The following is a 25,986-nucleotide window of genomic DNA, read 5'->3' as shown; positions in this document are numbered from 1 at the left end:
TTCGCTATGCTGGAAACATTTAATTATGTGAATGATGTAAATAATAAAAAAAAAAACAACTTCCCCAATTAAATTTCCTGCCCGTGCCATACGACTGAATCCATTTCAAAAGAACGATCCATGAAAATCTCTACTGAGATCGATGTAGATATAGTCCACCTGAACACGATAGTCCGTGCATTCGTTCCCGCACTCGGTGTTATTCCATTAGGTTACTCTCTGTTGAACTCAAATGGGATCATAAATTGAGAAATAGACCAACGAATATTCCTGCCAACAAGTCAGGCCCATAATACAAATCTGAATCGGTTTTGTGGACAGAAGAATTTTATAAAATGTCGGCAGCGGAAAGCGTCGTCGCTATTATATCGTTTCTTTTTTCACATCTCCGACAGATTTTACAATCCAAAAATGAATTGGCAACGTCATGGGTTTTAATGGACGCTGAATGGCATACCATTTCATGACGTCACTCCCGGCACCCACCTTCGAACGGATGTAAGTATCTACGTTTAAAATTCAAAAGCGCCTTAAACATATGATCCTCAAAACCACCGCCCAAATGAGTCTAAAGCTAGAAAGGGCAAAGGAAGAGTAAAATTACGTTTCTTTATTTAAGTAAAAGCAAGCAAGGAAAAATAACAAATTAGACGAAGAGTGTCGATCCAGAAGTCCAACACCAAGTGTTGGAAGTGTTCCTTATGAGACTGAACAAATAGAGGTCTGACCAGTATACGAAACAAGAGAGAATCGTAACAGTTATTGAGGTATCTGAAGAAATAATTATTATTGTTGAGCTGCTATATTAAATGCTAGCTAATACCTTAAAAGAGTCCATTCGTTCATGCAAAAAAAGAATATGTCACCACTTGTGATCGTCAAATGTTAAGTTTTAGGAAATTAGATAAACATTTTTTTTGTGGTATTTTTCATAGAATAGGCCTGCGAGTCAGCTATCAAATGAAAATTAACAAATAACAAATATATGAAACTTGTTCTAAGACCTATTTTTCAAATTTTTGTAGCCTTAATCCCTCAAAAACTACGCCCCTGATCAAAATTTGTCATTTATAATTTTGGAATTAGATGCAGCATGCCAAAATTACTAAAACACTAAAATTTCAAAACTTTCTCTCAAACTGTTTCCAAACACCAAACAGTCTACTGTAATATTGTTTACAAACATTCTGGATTCTTCCTGCGTCGGTTGTGGACGAATTGATGAGCTCTGAGGAAGCCAACAGGGCGATATGTCAGCAAGTTTGGTTGATCAACAACCGACGTAGAAGGAATTCAGAAGATTTGTAAATAGTATTAGCCAAAAAACATTTTCAGCTCCATTGCCTTTAGGGCATGTGGGTACGTAAGGGTGTGTTTTTTGACATATGTTTATATATGAAACTAGACTAGACGCCTGTGCTGATGATTTTGAATCTACGATGAAAATAAGTCTCTAGTAATAAATTTGCGTAGGAGCGGTCATTTCAAGTCCCATTTTTAACCAAGAACCAATAAGCCCTGGCAACATTCAACAATAAATATGGCTATTCATCAATTCGCGTTTTTCGTTTTGGATGTGACATTTTTACTTTCTAGTAACCACTGGAAAGGTTCAAATATTTGTTTACTGTCAGCAGCGCCACCATCGGAGAATAAATTGGCGAACTAATCAAAACGCGGCGATGTCATGCTGAGTTCGGCAAGGGTTGATTTTGAAATAAAACTAAGTAAGTAAAGTAAAGTAAGTATGGCTACTTTATGATGAAAAGAAGTGTCTAGTAATAATTTTGCGTAGGGGCGGTCATTTCAAATCCCTTTTTTAACCTGGCACCGTTCAACAATTAATATGGCAATTCATCAATTCGCACAGTTTTTCGTCTTGGGTGTGGCATTTTTACTTTCTGGTAACTCCTGGAAAGGTTCACATGTTTGTTTACTGTCAGCAGCGCCACCATCGGAGAATAAATTGGCTAATCACAACGCGGCGACATCATGCTGAGTGCGGCAAGGGTTGATTTTGAAATAGAACTAATACGAGTAAGTATGGCTATGTTACGAAGCGGATAAAAGAACGAAAAATCCACGCTATAACATCGCCGAAGCGCAGATTTTACCATTTGATGCGTCCGTAGTTTCTCAGAACAGTGATGGGCGAAAAATCAACGTACACGTAAAAATGACGGTAGGAAAGGCGGAAGTGGATCGTTCGAGTCAATATTAGCAACGCCGGGGCTTTATTACTTTTAAATGAGCGGCATTCCTAATCGACTATCCGCGCACTCCTATCAAGTTTAATTATTTGCGCGCTGCCCCGGCCATTTGTAGCTGCCGTGAGGCTACCAGAAAAACGACGTCGTAGGAAAATGCGCAATTAACTTCGGGTAATTGTTGCGTTGCACATTAGTTACGATGACAGGATTGTTCAGCCAGTACCAGCGGATCTTACCTCAACAGTTCTTTCCAAAATCGTGAAGATCCAACCCCGATTAAACATTTATACTGCGCCTATAGCTCAGACGTCCCACATCTGCAGAAATTGAGTTACGATTTATGCATACGATTCCGTTTTTATCTATACCCGCTGAGATAGCTAAAAGAAGAGTATGTATATTCATTTGCTCAATTCATATCTATTAGAAAAAGTGTTTCCGGGGACGTCTCTAAAAAGTCCCAAATCTTGAATTTTAGTGACGTGAGACCGATTAGTATACTATGAGTATTATCAAAAGTCATTGAAAAAATAATAAATTATCAGTTTGGAAACCATCTGCAAATATAATATTCTTCTTTAAATCCGAACCTGAAGTCATGGCCGACTGGGACTAATTTTTGATGTGAAATATCGAGAAGGGCAATTAGAGATTTCTTTAAGAATAAAGTGTCAACAAATTTGTATTCAGGACTATATAAAACCTAACTTTACTAATTTCCATAGCATTACTCCTGAAGAATGTTTATTTATGGCTCAATTTTTTTAATTCTTTTTTGTTTGATAGATCTTACTAAAGAGAAATGAAATGATTTCATCGTATAGCATCGACTAAAGTCACGGCTAACTGACACAGTTTTTTTTACTTTTTTTCAAATTGAAAATGACAACAGATTCGTGTTCAGGGCTACCTAAATGTAACTAGACCAATGACAAAAGTTTTTCATTAAAACAAAATTGTAAAGCTTTTAAATAACGATTACAAATTTTAGTTATACAAATTTCAAAAATAATGATAAAAAAGACTTTTCAAGCGACATTTATTTTTTAACATTATGTTAAAACAACAGCATTAATAAATTATAAAAAATAATAATAAAATTTGCGAGTGAATTTGACAGTTGAATATTCGCTTATCCATGGCAAACGTGGTTTTACATAGGAAACACTATGCCGACGTCAATCAATTTTGATACTTCTTTTATTTTCATTATTAGATGAGAATTAAAACTAATTTTTAATTAAAAAAATACAGTGTTGTGAAGTCTTGTTATTTCGTATCTAATCCTATCTTATATTTAATTTTAAGAAAATTGTTACTGTCTTTCACTGTATCCAACAAAAAAGAATTATCAAAATTTAATCATAAAATTACATTGTACAGGAGTAATGCTTAAGCGAGACGCCCGCGATATTTCGAGCACCCTGTATTCGAACAGTTAGCCACGATTATTTTGATATGGTTTCAGTGTGCTTTTGGGGGATCTATCCACCAAAAAAAAATCAAAATCAAACCATAATCAAAGATTTTCCAACGATGTACAGCCTTAAGCAAGGCGCAAAAAATATTTCAAACACCCCGTATTGAAACATTATAAAAATTGGTATAGTTGGGTTCTAAGTATTTCTGAATTAGAATTCGTTGCCAATTAATTTTTAAAAAAATCCCTAATAGTATTCCCTATTTCTTGTTAAATAACCTCATTTGTCCATGACTTTAAGTTGAAGCAATAAGCAAAACAAGTTTTGGTTAGTACATTTTTTAGAGACCTATCCAACAAAAAAATTTATCAAAATCGAACTATAAACAAAGATTTTACAAGGGTTTACAGTTCTTAAATGGAACACACTGTATCTCGGTTTCATAAAGTTCCCCGCAGTCTTCCGATACCCAATCGCCATTTTTCCCTACCGTTCCAGAAGTTCTCTTTCTGTCATCTCTGATTTTATCCCTTCTATTGTAGATCTGTTGCAGATCTCCCTGCTCGGAAGCCTGTCTCTGTCTCTGTATTCTCCCCCTACTTTGGTTTTGATTATCTTTCCATACACTCTGCTGATCGTACTCCTAACTGAGATTCCTCGGTAGTTGGCACACTAAAAGTCATGCAAAGCCTTCGATAAATTAAATCGCGAGTTGTTACTCGCAATTTTACATTTTTTTATTTGTCATGTCAATATGTCGAGTTTAAGGATACTCTGCCATCTATGGGGACCACTTACACCTTTCATTCTTTTTTGTCAACTAACAATAAATAAAGATTTAGAATGACTAATACAGTTTTCAAATAATCATAATTTAAAAATTACTGCAATTAAGTCTTCAATAATGAATATTTAGTTAATAATGTGACACTATTCAAGATACGTTTCACACAAATATTCAAGGTGAAGACATAAAATGCTCCAACACTGGTACAAATTTGGGACTAGATTTAGATGTTAATCTTCGTTTTAAGCCTCTATTATATTCTCTATTCGCTTCTATTCCTTTTTTCCTAAGACTCTTTCTATTATCTTCCCCCAAATTTTCTGGCTGTTTCGTTTGTTGCCAGTCAAGTTTCTGTATTATTTCCTTCTCCAAAGATTCTACTGGTCCCAATCCAGCATTTGCACCAGCACAAAATATGACTGTCACTGCTCTTTCGTCTCTATCGTTCCATCTGTTATAATAATCCTTCAATATTCTAGCTTGTATTTCATGTTTTTTGCAGGATATTTCATCAATTGAGACTCCTAAATAAATAAATTCTTCCTGCGATCAGCGACCAAACCTGGCAAAAAAATATTTTAACAGAATATCACCCTTCTAATATATCGATAAACAATTATTAAATAACCCGCAAATATGAGAGGGTGCAAGCTCTCTTCCGGAAATAATTATTCAATAAAATGACACATTGAAACACATATTGAAGCATCTGCTTGGACCCGTTATTGACCGCACGACCAAAATAATATATCGGTCGACAACGACAGTAGGGAGTAGAGAGTAGGGGGTAGAAAAATATACCTTTTAGGTCTATTTATACATATCAGTGCCGTGTCACTTCAGTGTCAGTGCCAGTGGCTTTTTTAAAGTAGGGAACGATAATTTCTGTATTTCACTTACCCAGAAATGTATGAGTTAAAAAGTATTATTGATACCGATTTTAGAAATAATATTTGGAGTAATCTAGGAAAATAATGAAATCTTGAAGGTGGTAATTTTTATTTTAAAAAATAGTATTTAGGTTAGGAATTATATTATGTCATGGAAATTACAAAAAAAGAAAAGTGTTTATTTTATACAAACATTAATAGCCTATATCTTTTCGTTTTGCCACGGTACACGTCCCTTTTCTGAAGTGAGGTAATCTGTAAACAATTTTTTCTTGCTGTAATAGATGCAATTGCATATTATTTTTTAATAAAATTATGAAAAAATACAAGCTGTCAATATTATGTAATCATACATTCTTCTGGTGAAGGTTTTTAATGTTTGTATTTTTTCGGTTGCATCACCGGTTTTCGAGAACTGATTTTTTTCTTGGACACTACCAAAGGCAATTTTTTATTTAAAACAAATATTTCGCCACCCCCTAGTCCGGCAATGTCAATAGTTTCCGTCAGACAGCTAAGCTCCATGTACATGCTAAATTTCAAGTTGGTGGCTCCAAATTTCCTGTTTCGAAACAAAGAAATGGCCGCCGAGGTTCGACCGCGGCCATTTTTGCACATGCTGCCCATGGACTAATAAAAAGAATAAAAAGGAGCAAAATTTGCACCATCTAGCTCAAACCGTTCTGAAGTTATTCTGGAAAAAGTCCAGGAGGAAGAGTAAATAGAGAACGAACAGACAAACAAAATTTTTTTCTTCGACACTGAGCATTTCTGTACCGTTTTAAATATACAAAAATCAACAAATACTTAGAAACTAGAAATCCCTATTTTTGGATATATTAAAGAACATATTAAAAAACATGAAATATATTATAGGTAGTAGGTAAATAAAAATATGTATTTATATGTACCTTCGTATGAACATAATATAAAAAATACATACTACAACATATACTTAAATCTTTATTTTACAATTTTACCATACTTTCTAATTTTTTTTGTGGGTATCATCTTGCAAAGATTTTCTTTTTAGACTGACGTTATATTTTGCTTTTAAATTTCTGAAGTTCATACGAATTATCGTTCTCAGCTTACAAAAATCTAACTAAACTAAACGGTAATTCTTTTTCTGTTTTAAATATTTTTTTTGCTAAGTTTTTTACCACCCCTCACCCTTTTCGAAACGAATCACCATGATGGGATTCAAAAAAAAGTTCTATTTTTTAATTTTTTTCAAAAAAAGATCAGAAGGCTTTATAAGGCCTCCATAACCGTTGTACCCAAAAGGGAATGCTGTAATAATGATCTGTGGTAATTTTATTAGTATAATCTCCGAAATTGGGGATATCTGTTTTGTTTTTTAGCTAAGTAGCCCGCAATGTACTTTTTTGGCATTTTTGGAATGAAGTCTTTTTGATCTATATAATTCTGCTTCTGTTGGTGGCTTCTGGTTAAATAATAATAACAATGTCGGTCCTCTAGGGCCTGCCGTTACCGAGATCTCGAGTTTAGTGAGGAGCGCGTATAATCCGATTTCATCGAATTTTCAAAATTAACCATAAAGGTAGAGTTCTCCAACGATATACCGTTTGTCAGAATTAATCCGATATTTAACTTTTAACAAATTTTTATGGAGGTCTAACCGCAGGCCTACCTCGCAATGCTGAAAGCTGACGGATTTGTGTAGAGTTCCATCGGTTAGATTCTTCGATTATTGTTAAGGTTATTCTACATCAAAATAATCACTATCGTTACTGGACTCGTCCCCCACATTAACAATTAATTCTGGCACTAGTCGACTTCTATAAACATTTTCTTCTTCGACAAAATGTTCTACACATTTTTTCCAACAAGAAGCAGATATTTTTTCTACCTGCCCCATAACTAAATCAGCGAGGTGTTGCTTCTTCTTAAACTGGATTTAAGCTATCCCCATATCAGTTCTATCGGATTAAAATTGCAATGATATGGTAGAAGACGGACAACTTTCAACCCTACTCCATGCCAACTTGTCCACATTGTACTTCTTATCAAACGTTCCCGCCTTAGGAACTACCTTTCTTGACGGTATCATGGCTATCAAACCAGGTCTCATCTAAATATATGATGGGGACGTTTTTAGCCCAAATTTCTTGGATTTCTCTCAAATATCTTGTCTCCACTCCGAAATTTTTCTCGATTCCATCAAAACTTGTCTCTTATTAATGGATTTCTAATAAAAACACGCAAAGTCTCTTGGCAACAGTCAATGTTCAAAACACTACGCACCTCTTCAGGTAAAGTTTTAATTGTTAAAACAATATTCTTCTGATACGCATCATATATTAACTGTCCCATTATTCCGGCACGGGGCATGTCAAGAGACTCCATGATCTTTCCGCGTTTTTCTTTCACAACTATGTCACGTACTGTGGCATATGGAGTTTTAGCCATCTCGGGCGTTAATTTTCACGATTTCATCAACCCCCACAAATTAACTAGTAGCAAAATGGGACATCCATTAGAAATCAATTATCTGCATAAGATTCTGCATTGCTTTCCTAGGAAAATATGTTAGAGTCATTATGTTAAACCCTTGGTAATAATGTGTTTCTAATATAGGACATCAACCTATCTGCTCAGCAAATTCATCTTGAAATCGAGCCAGTAGTAGGGACAAGTAGGGACTGTTTTAGGAAGATTTATAAAAAGCACCGTAATGTGAATTAATATAACAGTTTAATCAAAGAAAATATCGTTTGGTGAACTGTAAATGGATTTTATTTATACAGGGTGTTTTCTACTACAATGATAAGAAATAATTATATACGTTTCAAAAATGCAACTTTACGTACTTCGTATTCGTAGTTTGATTTTTTGAGGTATTTTAATAAAACATATAGACAGTTACTTAAGTAACACATTAACGAAATTGTTATGACCATGGAGAGAAGAGGTTTTTATTTTTTTTAAGTGAAAACCGTCTGGATTGAAAAAATGAAGGAATTAAATTCCTTCAGAAATGATCGGAGATTGTAAGAATAATGTTTTTGTTTAAAGAGAAATCAGGGGCGTATCATTAATATCTGCCAAAACAGACAGGTAAGATTCCGCACACCCGCCACTTGTGTATTTAAAAAAAAAATGCGGTACACTAAATAATGCCTCTTGTTTGCAAAATTTCATTAAAAATGTATTCCAAAAGTTTAGTACATATGCTCATATGAAGTTTTTCAATTATAAAACACCCTGTATACTTATAGAAAATTAGCAACACCGAAGTGATGAAATCCGTTCCGACACTTTCAGGTTGTTTTTCCGAAAAATTTCCACTTTTACCGTTCGGGTTTAAACGCGCGAACGCGTTTAAATAAATATTCGCAGAGGATAGCGACCGTTGGTGCGAGCCGCAGCCCGCCCAATCGAAATGAGAAATGTTCTAGGTAAACCAATAGGCTCACTGTAGGTGAATATATCTGCGATGTTCGCTCCTGTTTGTACTCTCATTGGCGATGGTTCTAAATCGCAAATGAAGCGTCTCGGACCGTAACAGCTGCTCCCGCTGCCGCCTGCCGAGATGTAGTTTTGCACTACCATAAGGCCGGGGGCTACTTTCTGCAATGTCGATGACCGTTATCGTTGGGGTATTTACGGTCTCGCTGGCGCCCGCGAGTTAAGTTGTGCGGAAGCCGCCCGCGCGGATTGCAAAAAATACACACCCGTTTTTAATTAGAAATTCTATCGCCAACGATTTAGATGACTCGCCTAAACCTAAACAACCTAATAAGCTTCTGTGGTATAGTTATCCCACGAACATTGAACTATGCCAGAGACCTGCAAGCAGAATCGGAGATTGTTGTCAACCATCCACTTTGTGCCACTTTACGTTTGCTGACGCCTATGCTCTGTTTCTTAATGCATTGTTGATAGTCTTATCCCCATTTCATAGTCGTAGTATTCCAACTGATGGTTGCGAGGGGTCCCCAGAGTGGCAGGTGGACCGGCAGATAGTTAGTGTTTAAAATTAGAATTATTGTTGCTAGTGTTTATGAATTTGTTGCGGGGAAACGGATTAGTAAAACTGCGCTCTTTAAAAATTAGAAAATTAATTTTCTCATTCTTATTGTGTTTAAAACCCGTGGGGTTGCTTTCCGACTTATTTTCTTTTAAAGGTGAAGTGTGTTTTGGTTAGTTTTCCAGCGGTTAGTAGGGATGTGAGAATTATTAGAGAGAGCAGCAGATGTTGGGTGTTTTAATACTGGGTTCGTTGACTCTGGTTGAGATAGTTTTACGCTTCTGTTTACAAGAGAATTGGTAACAGATGATTTTAGAGCCGGGTGGTGATGTGAAAATACATACGGTCTGTGTTTGTGATTTCTGTAAACAAAATGACGCAGTGTTAGCTCTGATTTGGAAATTATTGTCAGTCTTTTTATCCAATGGTCAAACATATATTAGGGTGGATAGAGTTTAAATAGCTAAGAAAATCTTGGAGGTATTTTTGACCAGGAGAGTTATATTTCCATAATTTTGGTATATGGTATAAGGCGCATGAGGTGTCGATGGCTGTTCCTGGTATTAGTAAAATTGTTGAATTCTTCTACAAATATGTAAGCAATCAAACAATCTTAACCGCGACTCAAGTCTATCACCAATATTAGATGGGAGATAGGAGCGCATGAACGTTTCATGCCCCTCCTTTAGCTCCGCCCCCTCAAACAATATATAACATACAGAGTAGAATGCGATCCAGCTTCAGTCAAGCTCTGAAGAAGCCAACAGGATGATTGGCGAAACGTCAGCAAGTTCGATCCACTAACAACCAACGTAGGAGGAATCCAGAAAATTTGTAAATAGATAACGATAGTTTTCTGTAACAATATTATTCAATTTTTTAAGACATAAGATGGTCTATTCGTCACCATTATGAATGCTATTTTTAACTTGGAGTATGCAAAAAGCTGTAAGAAACGGTTTTGCGGAAATTCAAACTCTACTACATGTTTCCAGCGGTTAGAAAACATTTTGTAATTAGTAATAACTTCTATTTACTATCATTACTTGTTGATTTTATATTAAATTTACGTAATTAATATTTTAAAAAAAAACTTAGAATAGGATATTATATAGGTTTAGTTAGATTTAAAAAAAATACCCGAGATGTGTCTTTATCAATCATTTGTTGTCGATACAATTGTCATGTCAAAATATATAATTTCGAGAAAATCTGAACTTTTAGTTCTTATTTATTTTGATGAATGGATTTTCATCAAGTAAAAGCCTCCTCAGTTCAATTTTAAAAAAAATCCTCTAATTGCACCTTTGTAGCATTCATCAAAGACTTGCTTTACTGGTCTGTGTCGCGTGCGCTTAGAAGCAGAGGTAATAACAAGAGCCGATATCGACAAAATTTTAAGTAAGAATACAATAAAAGAGAGTAAACCAGACAATAAAAAACTTTTCTGACCTTCTGCTACAGACTCGTATCCTGTTTTACATACTTTAGTTTGCATATCTAAGAGAAATCTAAAACTGAGAGATCTGGAGACCGAAGAAGCCATCTTACAGGTCCGATGGTACCTCCCCATTTTCCGGGCCGCGGGGGCTATAGAGTTGCTCCGGGAATGAGGCAGGCGAGGCTTATGATGGATGGGCCCGCCCTTCCTCGGACCAGGTAGCTGCTTAGACTGACCAGAAGGGAGTGTAGAGCACTAACAGGCGCCTACACAGGACATTGCAGGCTCAGGAGGCATCTTTGCTTGCTAGGCATTGGAGACGACCCAGAGTGTAGGTGGTGCATGGAAGGGGAGGAGACCCCGTATCATCTGCTCACCGAGTGCCCTGCCTTGACATGGGCAAGATTGGGAGTCTTCGGAACGGCCCTGATCGATCCGGACTCAGTGCACGGTATTGGGCTAAAGGAGTTGCTGACCTTCTACAGGAGCGGCGGCATTCTGGACGCCCTCTAGAGCGGCCTGGGGGCACAACGGGCCCATCTGGTGGCCTAAGTGCTTGAACGCCCGCGAGGGCGCCCCCCTTTAATACCAATACCAATACCTCTCCATTTTTGAGGGAAGTTGTCATCTAAAATTAGTTTTAAAAGTCCAGAGTTATGAGTTGGGGCACCATTTTCCTGAAGGTATATATGATTATAATATACTAAGAGAATACCTTCGAGTAATTCTGGAATGAGTTCCTCAAGCATATCTAGGTACCTACGTGTTGTAAGTCCTCCTCCATAAATTCGGTAGGCTATTCGGCCTCTTTATTAAATGGTGGTTTTCTGTTGACCAGTTCCTCTTGTTGTAGCAATTAAAAATTCTCAAACTTCAAAAGTAACATTCGTCGGACCATATTACAAGTCTCCCAACAGAATCGTTGATTCATATTTGTTGCAAATAGTTGTTTTTTTTTTAATTCTCTGGGCAGCCGATTTTGGTACCTGTACTGCTTGCTTGTTCTATGTGGTTTCAAGATGATGACGGCGTTGCTTCTATGTAACCTAATACATTTATTTCTCTTTGCTACCTAATGGTTGAAGAAAGGATCCGTGCGTAACTAGATTTATTTTTAGACGAGCAAATATGTCTTCACTCTGGATATCTAATATAAACAAAACACATTTCTTAAATATAAAAATTATACTGACTATATCCCTTGAAAAACCTTACCTGTGGTATATATATAATTCCGAAGCTTCTTGGGCATTTTCATAGTATTTTATAAAATATATCAACATATATTTTTCAGAATTTTCATACACCGCCATTATTATAGAAAATTATTTAAAATGAAATAATCACAGAAAGAACAACCGGTTAGGTAATAAAAATATAATTACAAGCTGACAGTCTCGCAAATGCTTTTTTATTTTTAATAGATGAGTCATAGCCAACTATTTAACATTATAATAACATAATATTTATCATATTAATAAGGCACAATTATTTTAAAAATATATTTTTTGATCCTGTTTGTTCGAAATTAAGTAAAGAGTCTCTTGTATATTAAAAACTGCTTAGATGTATCTTATTTTTAGTTGATTTAGTTGACTTGCTATGACTTACTGCTACAAAAAACGTAAAAAATGAAAAAAAAAAATTTTGAGCTTAATTTTCAGAACATCCTTATATTAATATATATTCTTTTTTTAAAATTGATGTAAAAAATTATATTAGGGTGTACAAGTAACTTGGATGACATGGTTTAATGATAGTGAAGCTTAAAAAGCACCACAAATAAGTGCCATGTTATTTTAAAGTCCTCCGCACTACTGTCGAACATAGAAAAAAAATGCCGCTCCCAAAAATGTCAAAGACGAGTGATCACGAAAAGTATATTTTTGAGACAGCAGTGCTTAAAGCTTAAAAAATATATTTTTTTATAATTATTCTTTATTTCGACCAACGTTAATTAATGTTTTTTTTATTTTAGTTCATATGGTTTAATGCTCCAAAATTTAAATGAATATTTTTGTGGTTAAAATATTTTACCATATCTCGACTTACCCCTAAAGTTCATTTTATAGTATTAGTTTTTTAATAATTAATTAAAGTAGAAAATGATTAATAAAAAATGCACAAATGTGGGTGTTCTGTACTAGCCCCGAATAAAACACAACGCATTGATAGCAAAACTGATGACATATTATTCTCATGCCACTGTCCAGCAAGACAAGTATGTAACATGTGTTTTAATACTATATTATGCGAGTGACGTAAACGGCATTTGAGTCACGAGTTCACGAGTGACTTAAATAGTTTCCCAAACGCGTCGTATACTATACTTTTTACACGACCATTAGTATTTGGGTACATTTTTTCAAAACAACAGGAATACATTCACTGATATGGCCTTCAACAACTTCATTGCTCCCAAACCCTTGCGATAATATCCCAGAAATGTCAGAAGTGGCTCGGATCTGTGGGAAACGAAACTCACGTGGTAAAGTGACGCTTTCCGTCTGACAGTTTTGAGTGGAAACAACTCATCGTTTGGATACAGTATCGTGTATATTCATCAAGGTAAATTAAGGATGTGTGCGTAATCTGTGTGATTCCATTAATACTCGCCTTTTGTCTATTTTGCGATACTTAAATGCCATTTTACAAATAACTCTATGGAGGGTGGCACGGCTTATATGGGTTCCATCTTCTTCTAGCTTCTTTTTCCTTTTATCCATGGTAGCAACAACTTCGTTTTGATAAAAATAATGTATTTTCCTTCTTATTAGATCCTTATCACGGCGAGTTTGAAAATCACAACGATTATTCCTTATCTTAAATTCTCCACCATTAAAAATATCCCTTATCGACGATATTGGCATTTTTGTAAGCAGACAGGTTTCTTTTAAAGCTTTTTGTCGAATTAGTGGTTAACTGGTTAAAGTTTCATACACATTTTTCCAACCTGTTTTGCATCGAGTGACAAATGATTTCGACGCGACATTGTTATGTTCTCATAAAATAACTTTTTCAATACGCACATATATATATATATATATATATATATATATATATATATATATATATATATATATATATATATATATATATATATATATATATATATACATATACATATATATATATATATATATATATATATATATATATATATATATATATATATATATATATATATGGGTCGAAAATAATTTGATTACACAAAGCTTACCTACGCCTATGGCAGACGCCAAAATTGAAGGGAACTGGACGCAATTTCTCATTTTGTTACTCTACGCTTTTCCGAAATAGCCTATAGCGCGAAATGATTTTAACCTTAGTCTTCGGTCAATAAAAACACACGCAATGGGAAACTACTTGAATTTGAAATTTTTATTGCGGTTTTGGAAGCGTTTTCCATTTTAATCCGGATTAACGCGAGAGAAGTTACAGTCAATGCAATATCCTCTCGGAAACGTTCGAAAATAAACCGGGCTACCAGCGAACCTGGTATCAATTAATCACCCATTTGACAGGTCCGGGGTATGTCTGCACTGGCAGCACGAACGCTCAGAATAGCTCGCGGCCAATTATCTCTTTGTTGGTTATTAAAAGAGACACTTGGCCGAGGTTTGTCGAGGTTCGTCGAGAAAGGGTTGATGATCGTCAAAGGAACGACGACAACGGGAACGAAATCGGCCATTGGCGTGCTGAAGATTTTTCTATTAAAAAACCCATAGAGCGGAAACAACTGCTCGTCGGTGTATGCGAAACGGATAGGCCGTAGACGTTGGGTCTATAATTCAGACGGTGGCGAGCGACGTCGGTGTTCACTGCCCCCGAAGGATTAAAAATAGTCGTCGCGTGTGCCCCTCGGTCGCAGACGGCGACGCGAAAATTCTTCGAGAGATTTGCGGTCCGGCACGCTATATTTGCGACTACGGAGTATAGAAATAAACCCGTTTTCGCTCGCGAGAAAAGAAGGAATATTTCAGCGATGACTCAGGTGGACGACGTTGTCGTACAGCGCGCGGTTTGGCACTTTGGTGGCTCGTAAATATAATGGTTTCGGAGAAAAGGCGTGCGCGTTTGCAGAAGACAAAAAGGCGGGAATCGGAAAGGGCGCAAAAGGTTTGCGGTCACGATCCACCCGTTTCCTCCTAGTCACTCGCTCAAGTCTGTTTCAGAAAAGTGTGGAGTAATAAAATATCGTTTTGTGTTTTGTGTTCGGACAAGAAATTGACATAAGTCAAAAAGAATACGGTGAATTTGACAAATCCTTTACAAATGACTGGAAAGATCTTTTGGCTGTCAAAGTGTCAAGTGTTGAGGGTCAATTGGAATTCCGAGCTCTCTTGTTTGTCTCTCGTCGAATTCCTTTCGACTTCTTTAAGAACAAAAGGAAGAATAATATTAAATTGTATGTTAGGATAGTATTTATCATGGACAATTGTGAAGAGTTAATTCCTAAGTATTTGAACTTTATCAAAGATATTGCTGATTCAGAAGGTTTACCTTTGAACATTTCTTGGCACATGCTCCAACAGAATAAGATATCCGCAAGAATTTGAAGATCAATACAAGAAATTCTAAAAATCTGAAATTAGGATTCATGAAGATTGCGCAAAATATTGCCAAACTTGCAGATTTTATGAGTTTCCATACTTCAACCAGTCGTGATTAGGCTTGTTCATTGAAAGATTATGTTAGCCGTACGAAGGAGAATCAGAAGATAATTTATTACTGATGAGAACAAGGATCAGGGCCTTTGTTGAACGTGTTAAGAAATGTGGGTTTGAAGTGGTTTATTTTCATGTCTGAACCTATGGACGAATATGTTGTTCAGCGAATGAAAGAGTATGATGGAAGACCATTGGTTTTAGTCAGCAAGGAAGGACTGGAGTTGACAGAATATGAGACTGAAAAGAAAAAACGAGAAGAAGATGAGACTAAATTTAAAGGTCTTTTTTCAGCAAACATCGCAGTTAGGGGAAACTTAAGAACCCAACCACCCTAAGAAAGTCTTGAATGTGGGCGCTGAATTTTTCCTGCTTATAGTTTATTTCAGAAAAATCTTAACAAGACTCTCAACACTACATAACTGACTTAGTAAATTAAGTTTAAACTCGACCTATGCACTTTCTTAAATCTCTCCACAGTTTCACATTATATAGGAAGGAACCATTTTTGTAGGTTCAAAATAGATTTCAACTGACATAAAATATAAAATTAGATATGAACAATTTTACAGGTTCTTAAAAAAGATTAGGGAATATATCTTCTCCAAATTATTTAATTCTCTTCCCGTTGTACTTTAGGAAATTCCAGGGCTAATCAATATAAGAAATAACTTAAATATAAAATATGCAGGTGTCAATTGTGTCATTTCTATTACTTTTGAATTGATACAACAAACATCTCAAATTTAAAAAAGTAAAAATTAAGTAATATAAACACAACAAACAAAACAAAAATTAATAACAACGTATTAGAATAACAAAACCTATCTCTAATTTATGTTGGCTTTATCAATATTTCTATTTTAATAGTTTTAATTTAGCTGGGATCATCGGAATCGAAGAATCTTAATTCACTTAGGTTAATTTTATGATCATCAGTTTGGAAATCTGAAGATTCTGAAATTGTAATGTAAGCTAGAATAGAATAAATATTTCTCTTGGAAGATATAAAAGGATTGGAAGAAATGACTTCCTAGTGTCTTCTAAACGATATCTGCGTACTTCTTTATAGAGAGCATCAAGCGCGTCTTCCGATAATGGCGCGATCGGTAATTCAAAATGTTCTATTATTTCGCACCAGCAAATCAGCACTTGGCATAAAATACGAGTCATACAAATTAAAGCATAGCTATTGTGTCTTTAAGTAAAATTTTAAATGTGGCCACATTAATTTTAAAACCGCTCGATATCACCTTTAAAATAATATAAAAACTTCTTCGTGGAAGACCTTCGCCGCTGTCACACTTCACCAACTTAAGTGGTACAAAGACTACCAGAAATAAATATTCATCCGTCCTCATTATATCCCTTCAAGAAATTTTTGTTTGTAAAGACTATGATTTCCACTGTCATCGAACAAGAGAGTTTTGCTTTTATAAGCTATGCACACTTCTTCTTCTTCTTCTTCAGCTGCCTATCCACTACTATTGGATACTGGCGATCACATTTCCGTATGCTACCCTGTCCATTGCTGTATGTACAAGGTCCCCGATATTTTTCAAGCCAGTCCATTCCCTCAGGTTTCTAAGCCATGACATTTGTTTCCTTCCTACGCCACGCTTGCCCTCTATCTTACCCTCGACGATTAGCTGGAGAAGCCGATATTTTGGGTTCCTCATTAAGTGTCCGAAATAGGCCGTTTTTCGTTTTTTATGTGTAATAGAATTTCTCTGTCTCTGCCCATTTTTCTCAAAATTTCCTCGTTTGTAACCCTTTCGACCCATGATACTCTCAGCATACGGCGGTAAGTCCACATCTCAAACGCTTCTAATCTATTAATTGATGTTGTTTTGAGCGTCCATGTTTCCATACCATATAATAGAACGGACCATATATAGCACTCGACGTATCCGTCCTCTTAGGTTCAGGCTTGTGTCTCTGTTGGTAAGTATATGTTTAAATTTGAGAAAATAGCTCCGGGCTATTTCTATTCTGGCTTTGATTTCTTTGTCGTTGTCCCAATCGTCATACAGCCAACTACCCAAGTATCTATATTTCTTGACTCGTTCCAAAGCCATTCCATCGACGACGAGTTGCGCATTTACATAAGGCACCCTGTCCCTACTGATTATCATAAACTTTGTTTTATTACTATTTATGTTTAGTCCATAGTTTTTACTGGCGTCGTTTAGTAGAGTAATTAGTTGTTGTAAGTCTTGGATATTATCCGCTATCAAGACAGAATCATCCGCGTACCTAATGTTATTCACATATACTCCATTTACTTTGATTCCGATGTCCTTATCTTCGAATGCTTCGCCAAAAATGGCTTCTGAGTACACGTTAAACAAAAGTGGGGACATGATGCATCCTTGTCTCACTCCTTTACGTATTTCTATATCTTGTGTTTTCAGTTCGTTTGTTGTTATATGTGATGCCAATATAGATTTTGAATGCAGCGAACATCTTTACCATCTACATCCATTTTTTGTAATATCTCGATTAGTTTTGTGTGCTGCACTCTATCAAAGGCCTTTTCGTAATCAACAAAACAGAGAAAGACGTCCTTTTTTACATCGCAACAATTCTGAACCAGTACGCGAATACTGAAAAGAGCCTCCCGCGTCCCCATTCCACTCCTAAACCCAAATTGTGTGTCTTTAATACTGTCCTCACATTTTCTATATAACCTGTGGTGTAAGACTTTAAGAAATATTTTTAGTGTATGGCTCATCAGACTTATTAATCGATGTTCTTTGCAGCTTTTTGGATTTCTTTTTTTAGGTAATGGAACGAAGGTAGACCTTAACCAGTCTGTGGGGTACCTGCCAGTGCTGTATATCTTATTGAAAACAACTTCCAATAAAGACAGGTTATCATCGTCTATTAGCTTAATGATCTCGGCTGGCACTTCATCTGGTCCGACTGCCTTGTTATTTTTTGAAAGTTGTACCGCTTTACGAATTTCCTCTTTTGTTATCGGTGGTCTACTCAACGATTCACCCACGGGGTTAATTTTGAGGTCCGTTCTCTCACTGTCTTGGAATAGTTTTCTTATGTATTGCTCCCACATTCTTCTTCTTTCATCCTTTTCCAGGATTATCTCGTTTTTGTCGTTGACTAGAACTACTGGTGCCTTGGTTTTATATATTCCAGCTACCTCCTTTAGCTTTTTATGTTCGCTATGAGTATCATGTATCTGTTGGAGTCTCTCTATTTCTTGGCATTCTTGTTCTAGCCACTTTCTTTTAGCTTTTCTGATTTCAGATCTAATTCTAGAATTTAAAAGACTATATTGATCAGGGTTTACATTTTTATGTTTACGTCTCTCGTCCATCAGTCGTAGAATTTCCTCTGTCATCCATTTGTTCTTAGGAACAGACTGACGGTATCCTAGTATGTTCTGAGAAACAGAGTTCATGGTTTTCTTCAAGCTATCCCATATATTGTCGACTTGATATTCTCCACTCGTCTCTTGCAGTCTCGCCAGTCCATCATTTAATTTTTGTTGCAGAGTCGTCCTTACTTCTTCGTTTTTTAGTTTTTCAATAGCTAACTGAGGTTTTCGTTGCTGTCTCTTAACAAGTGAAAGCTTGACTTTATAGGAAGCCAAAAGAAGAACGTGATCGGATGGCACATCGGCGCCCAGACTCGCTTGAGTGATGTGCCAAGTCTCCTGTTTATCAGTATAAAATCGATTTGATTTCTAACGATGTTCTCCTTATTATCCTGAGGTGATCTCCATGTATAAAGTCTTCTAGGGGGTAACGAAAACCAAGTGTTTGTTATTTTAAAGTTCTCTTCCTGGCATAATTGTACCAGTCGATCTCCCCTATGGTTTCTATCACCCAATCCATATGGACCGACAATTTGGTCTGCTTGTAAAGAACCGATCTTCGCATTGAAATCGCCTTGTATTATATTGATTTCGTGTGGCTTGGTTAACCCTAGAAGTTCCTTGATCTCGCCATAAAATTTGTCCACTTCGTCATCGCCTCTATCGAGAGTTGGGGCGTACACTTGGATTATGTTGATGTTAAGCGGCTTTGTTCGAATTTTTAATAACATTGTTCTGTCTGAGTAGGGAACAAAGTCAGTAACACTTCCAGCTATTTCTTTGGTGACTATGACCCCTACACCTCTTCTGTGGTCCCTGTCATTGTTACCTGAGTAGTAAAATCTTTTGTTTTCCATTCCATGTATTGTGTTGGCTAGTTTCCCAGCCTCGTACATACTCTGGACATTCCATGTCCCTATGTTTAAAACATCTTTACAAATATTTTTGACTCCGGGGATTCTTAGCACCCTCGTTTTGCCGGAGACTGAGGGCCGATTTTTTGTGTTTTCTTCCATGTGATTTTCTTGGGATAAATACTTCAGTGGTTTCCCGTTGCCTTCTGAAGGTAATTTTTAATCAAGATTGTCTTTCTTTAGACTGACTGTCTTACTGGACTTGCGAGATCAGCCTTCCCTTGAAGATTGTTCTTCCGCCTTCCGGACCATTGGAATATTCGTATCTCTTCTGCTCCTTCTGCCGTTGACTATCTTCACCGCACCCTGGCAGGGGCCCTTACAGAGTGCTATCATTCGGGCCAGATGAACCCTGGTTTTTTAACGAGGTGTTACTCCTCGATCCCTCCTCCTTCCTCATCTCTTGTGTGATGAGACCTCAGGCTTGGGACTGGCATAGCGGAGTTCTATGTACACTATTATATAATATTTAAATAATATTCCGCTGAGATTTCTGTTACTTCTAATTTGGAAGGTAAAATTTGATTTTTATAGTTTCTTAAAATATGTTTACTTGGAAGACACTGTTTATGATCCTTATGAAAAGAATGAATAACACTTCTAAAAATACAATTGTTTCGCTCTGAAAGATTTAAGTCTAGAATTAATGCTAAAGTATTTTCTGTCGTTATACAATATTGGAGTTGCATGGTGTTGAGGCATGTCTTAAAAATTTCTGATGCAAAATTTCTTCTTCCGGAGATGTATTTAATATATCTACAACCCATCGTTGTTTAGTTTTACTTGACGCTTCATTGACAGGTTTAAGGGGCCTGCCATGATTAGGTCTCGGCATATCTTCAACGTGCATTCTGGATACATTAACAAGTTCATCAGGAAGTGAACATTCACAACTGAACCGGTCAAGGTAACTCTTTAAAAAACGTGACAATTTCTAAATTTAGTATTGACAGTAAAGCGGAAAAATTTTACTTTTTGTTCTAAACATTCAAATGTATCATCTGGAATCACTTCAAACTTCAATAAGTACTTTATTTTGTTGATAATACAGGGCACCCGTTCCTCATTCGCATAAAACTACTCGTTTAAAAGGTCGGAGTTTCTGAAGTAAAAATTTTCTCCTGTTCTCCTATAAGAAGAAAATGCAAAAAGGTTAGAGTAGCGCATTGTAGGGGCTAATGTCGTTTAAATATGAATGACAATTGTTAAAAAACTTAATAACTCCGACAAACCGATACAGAATTAAACATCATATGGATATGAAAAATTGCACACTGTCATGTCGATTTTCTATTATGTAAAATTAATTTTTCGATCCTATCTAAATTGTTGTAACACTTTGTTTACAAACAACACATGTCAAGTGGTCCATAAAGTAAACGCTTTTATTAAAAGCGTAAACATTGACTTTCAACTGAAACAAGGGGACTTGATTGCAAATGAAGATTCCATCAGTTTTTACGATTTCCGACAGTCCTTTATCAGGAAATAATATTATGAGAGCTTTAAAAAAGGTGAAAATAATATTGTGTAGAGAACTATGCAACGTCAAAGATACTTTTCCAAAAATCTTAGGTAACATATTTTTTCTACTCCCTTCTGTAAAATACCTAATTATACACCGGCCTATCTGCGGAAAGCGTCACTTTACCACGTGAGTTTCTTGTCCCACTGATCCGAGCCACTTGGACATTTTCGGGATATTACCGCACAGGTGTGGGACGTTTGACGGTTCTGACGGTCATGCCCGTGGAAGTATCCGTGTTGTTTTGCAATAATGTACCCAAAAACAAACGGTCGGAGAAAAGTATAGTATGCACCTTATTACTTCGATTTCAACAACGGATAGACACCTACAGTCGGAGATATTATGTACCTACCGTGTTTGAAGGGTGGACTCACAAGTAATTTGTTTGTGACACAAGGTACAAGAACAATATCTGACGTTTAAATCCACATAATTTTATTTATGTTGTAATGTAGAAATATTTTTTTGTGGAAAGTAAACCCCAAGAATCGTAAACCTAATAGGTTGGCCTAATCCGCCAAATCTGTCCGCAAGTGCAATACGAAAACTCTCGCTGCATGGAAATAATCTGAGTATTTGAGTATTCTGAGTAGCAAATATAGCATTTTGTTTGAATAATCACTCGTTATTTTCATTTAATGTCAACAGTACTTATTTAATAATTATTTTAATTTAACAATTATTATAATATTTTTTAATTTTTTTCAAAAAATGATCAGAAGGCTTTATAAGGCCCCCATATGATAACTGTTGTACCCAAAAGGGAATGCTGTAATGATGATCTGTGGTAATTTTATAATTATAATCTCATAAATTGGTGATATCTTTTTTGTGTTTTTCAGCTAAGTAGCTCGCAATGTACTCCAAAGCATCTTCAGTGGTTTCCTTAGCACCCTGATTAAAATCAAATTGATTCTTAGATCCACTTGAGGACACTAATTAAAATGACGAGCTGCTTTGGGACTCATTACGTAAATTGTAAACAGGCGTATCTTTAATGTCAACTTGTGCAGTTTCCAAAACTTTGGTACAAAAAATGTAATCGTCTAAAACTCGCTCTTCTGTATTTACTTTAGAACCTAAAATACCAGGATTTTTTCCTAACAGAATCATACGAATTCTGTAAACGGCCCCAAGAGGTGTTGGGTGTTCATCTGGACCCCCTCTGCTTCTTATTTGAAAAAAAAAGTTCTCCAAACTATCCTGATTTAATTTATGAGTACAAATATATTTCATGTCTAAAGTGGACTTCATGTCTTCAAACAAATTCTGTAAAGAAATAATTCACATTAATATGCCTTTTTGAAAAGTCATTAGGGTGTTTTTTCCATCAACGCTCATATTATGCGTTCTGGAGATGGATTTTTCTCTAGAATTTTAATTGTGGTATTCGATATTGTTGCTAAAAGTTCAGACAATACCTGCTGATCTAGATAATCCTGGTTGGTGGCTTCTGGTAAAATAATGGGAACAGCAGTTTTTTTAGAATTTTTTTAAAGGTAAACCTAAAATTTAAATTTTGTGGTGAATTTAATGTGTTACTCAAGACAAAAAAAAAACCTAATAACTCATTTCGTAAGTCTCTTTCGTAATCATTTTCAGTAAAATGAACTGAGCAGTTCTGGATTAAGTTTGTCCTCTCTTCTACATCGAACTATCCACTCGTTCCGAATAGTTCGGGATACTAGACCTTTCCTTTTGGGAAAGCAATGAAAACTACATTTTCGAGAACTTGCCTTTGCATCAAAATAGTTGTTATTGCACCCATACATGACACATCCCGTTCCAGGCATACTTAACTATTTTTTGATGTAACTTATCCCACTGAAAAAGGTAAAAGAAATGTATTTCTTACCTTTACCTATATTGTTATGTGTAATATTTTGAGCTTACGTCCTAACTAATAACACCGTTAATAAGCAGCACGAACACAAAACTTTTAAGTCTTTGTTTAAGGTTAAAAATACTGTTTTTCTCAGTTCTGGCCACTCAAGCACATACAATTTTAAAGTATTTGTTAAAGCTTAAAAACACTGTTTTTTTTACAGAAATACAATTAACACAAACATAAGCGCACTACTCACTAGTTTAAATTATTTTAATTATTCAAAAAACACAAAATACAACGGTTTAATACGCCTTCAAATGCATTGACAGAATACACAAAAACCGTTAGATTACTTCACTTACGTCACAAGCGACCACGTGCTATCGATAATTTTGGCTAACGTACGTCTTATGGGGTTGGGCAATCTTATTAAGTTTACGATTTTTGGGTAAACCCTATTATTTTTACAATTTTAAAGTGTGCCTCCAAAATATGTGGTTGTCGTGGTAGAATAATTTTTCATGTTATTACGTAGAAATTTGGGGCTCTTTCAACATCTGTCACTTATTACTTGTTCTAGAAAAAAAATGTTAAATGCAAAAATTATAGATATGACTAAAAGAAACTATTTCAAATTATTTTTATATATACAGGGTGATACATATGTGAAAAACCAAACCAACCTGTGTATTAATAGATACTTTATGGTTACGGTTATGGAGTGTTTTCGGATTTATGGCATAATTTCATAATTTATAATATTTTGCCAAAAGATAATAATAATAATAATTAAATTACAACACATTTTTGAAAAATGACCATAAATCCGAAAACACTAAGTATAAACCATAACAACACATTATTTTATATTTAACAATTTGCTCTAAAACAAATAATAAACGAGATATATTACTGTGACACACTGTTTGACACCCTGTATGTGGGTTAAATTATATTCAATAGGTTACAGGCTTGTTAAGTTTTTTTTCCCTTTGTTCGTATGACATATTTTTTACGTCGTTTCACTTTATTATAGTATGTGACAAATTTTAAATAAAATACTATTATTATTACTATTATTAAAACAATCCAAATTAAAACTTCCTTGCATACTTTTCTTTTGACTTTTTTTTCTCTAGTCCCAAAGCTCGACTGGACTTTACTTGTAAATGCAAGAAACAAACAGCAATCATGTCATACATATTTGTATTTCTTTTAATGTTCACAATTTGGATGAATTCATTAGCTAATCGAATTGTGAACGAAACCAACTATTTTTTATGCAATATCGGTAAAATATCTCAATAAACCATGCAACGCATACAGGAAAGGAAGGAAGGAAGATACCAGGCACAAGTACAAACTGAAAATTATGCCATGGCCGACGGAGACAAAAGGGACAAATGTTTTTACCAAAACTAGAGAGTAAAATAACTCATCCTGACCGACCGAACATCTAAGCGATCACAACTTTAGAAATCAAAAATTGCTTGGTCTGTGGCGTCCGTCTAACATCGTCGTAAAGCACTTCTATCATTTTGGGTTTCATCAATGTAACGTTTACACTTAACTGACATAAAGAAACCCCAAAACGTCGAGAAGGATAAAAACGTAGTCGAAAATCATGAAAATGTCACTTGCGCTGTTAAGTATTACATCCAATACTTGAGTCACTTTCATTGTTTCGCATTAATTTCATTGCAATATAGTTCGTTTTTATTGAGTGTCAAATGCGTCTGGATAGGGGACTCGCAAAAATGAAAGAATTTTATTCTCACAGAATAAAAATTAAGCACAAGGTGAGCCAAATTGGACACATCTCCATCCCTATTTAAAGCTGATATTCGCATCGGAAGCTCAATTTTCACAAACAAATAATAATGGTAAAAACCGCACGCGGATATTTAGCACCGTTTCGGAGTTATAAGTTATTTTAAGGCCAACTTTAGACGCAGATGTAGATATATTGTTTTTAACACTAGTATTTTATCAGCTATAAACCGAAAAATCGACTTTTGTTCATTCAAGGCTAGTTCTGACCGGGTCTTTTTGGTATCTTTAACTTTAATGTTGGCGTTGAAAATGTATTTAAAAGGTTGTTTTCTTTCAGGATCTTGGTTGCTATTTCTGCATCTCGGCGTATCCCATTTATTTGACAACTAACCACAACCACCAGTAAACAGTAGTAATTTTCATTAAAAAAAACTATTAGTTGCTTTGAAAACTTTTTCAACAAAATTGCATATCCTAAAAAAACACCTTGTAACTTTGAAACGGTCCTAGATACCCATGTGCGGGTTTTTATGAACAATGAGCTGCATATACCGACCTATTAGGTATCCTTATGTTTATTAAGCATTATACAAGAAATTCATTGTGGAGAAATCATCTGAGAAACTGCCATTTTCTCTTGACTGTCCGCCCGATGAAATAGTCAATATCCCACATTTTCTTCTCATCTGCAATAACATGCTGGACTGTTTTCTCCTGTTCTCACTGGCTTGATCAAATAATACCTTAAGGTGTTTTATTTTGAATGTTGTGTCTTGCTACAAATAGTTGAGCTCATATAAGCCCTACATGCTTTAGATCACAATAATATGGCGAGGCACCAGCACAGTTACTCTATGTTTTCATGCTATACCTGTCTAATAAATTGTAGTAGGAGTTTGAGAAACAATCATATTAAATACCAAGAGAATATAACTTTTAAGTTTCTATCTCTATCACTTGGGAGCGTAATTGTTATAATCGCATAAAAAAACATCTTGCTTAGAAAATTCTCACATTCTCACAGCTCTCGGCTTGGACTCGAGTTGCACTGCAAATTTTGGGGAAATTGAATGGAAATATTAAAAAAGCCTAATCTGAAATCTTAATTTTCTATTTATCTTTTAATTATATTGATTAAAGATGTCATACTTGGTGGTAGATAATTCCTAATAAAGATTTTAAAATCGCAAAAGGTG

The 25,986-nt window shown here is 35.4% G+C and overlaps 1 protein-coding gene and 1 pseudogene across 1 annotated transcript; one reads left to right on the top strand and one right to left on the bottom strand.

Moving 5' to 3' along the window:
* Window positions 1-15,748, top strand: part of LOC132698060 (heat shock protein 83-like) — a 42,995-nt pseudogene extending 27,247 nt beyond the window's left edge.
* A 1,497-nt stretch (window positions 15,749-17,245) lies between these two features.
* On the bottom strand, window positions 17,246-19,643 carry LOC132698058 (uncharacterized). The gene is made up of 3 exons (XM_060663907.1): window positions 19,062-19,643; window positions 18,236-18,987; window positions 17,246-17,666 (listed from the first exon to the last, which is right to left on the bottom strand). The coding sequence occupies exons 1-3, from the start codon at window positions 19,641-19,643 to the stop codon at window positions 17,246-17,248; spliced, it is 1,755 nt and encodes a 584-aa protein (XP_060519890.1).
* Between the last annotated feature and the right edge of the window lie 6,343 nt (window positions 19,644-25,986).

The sequence above is a fragment of the Cylas formicarius genome, unplaced genomic scaffold (genome assembly GCF_029955315.1).
Source record: "Cylas formicarius isolate icCylForm1 unplaced genomic scaffold, icCylForm1.1 PGA_scaffold_2__14_contigs__length_35257938, whole genome shotgun sequence".
NCBI classification, from domain to species: domain Eukaryota; kingdom Metazoa; phylum Arthropoda; class Insecta; order Coleoptera; family Brentidae; genus Cylas; species Cylas formicarius.
Note: the sequence above shows the minus strand (reverse complement) of the source record. Positions and strands in the feature narration are given on the sequence as shown.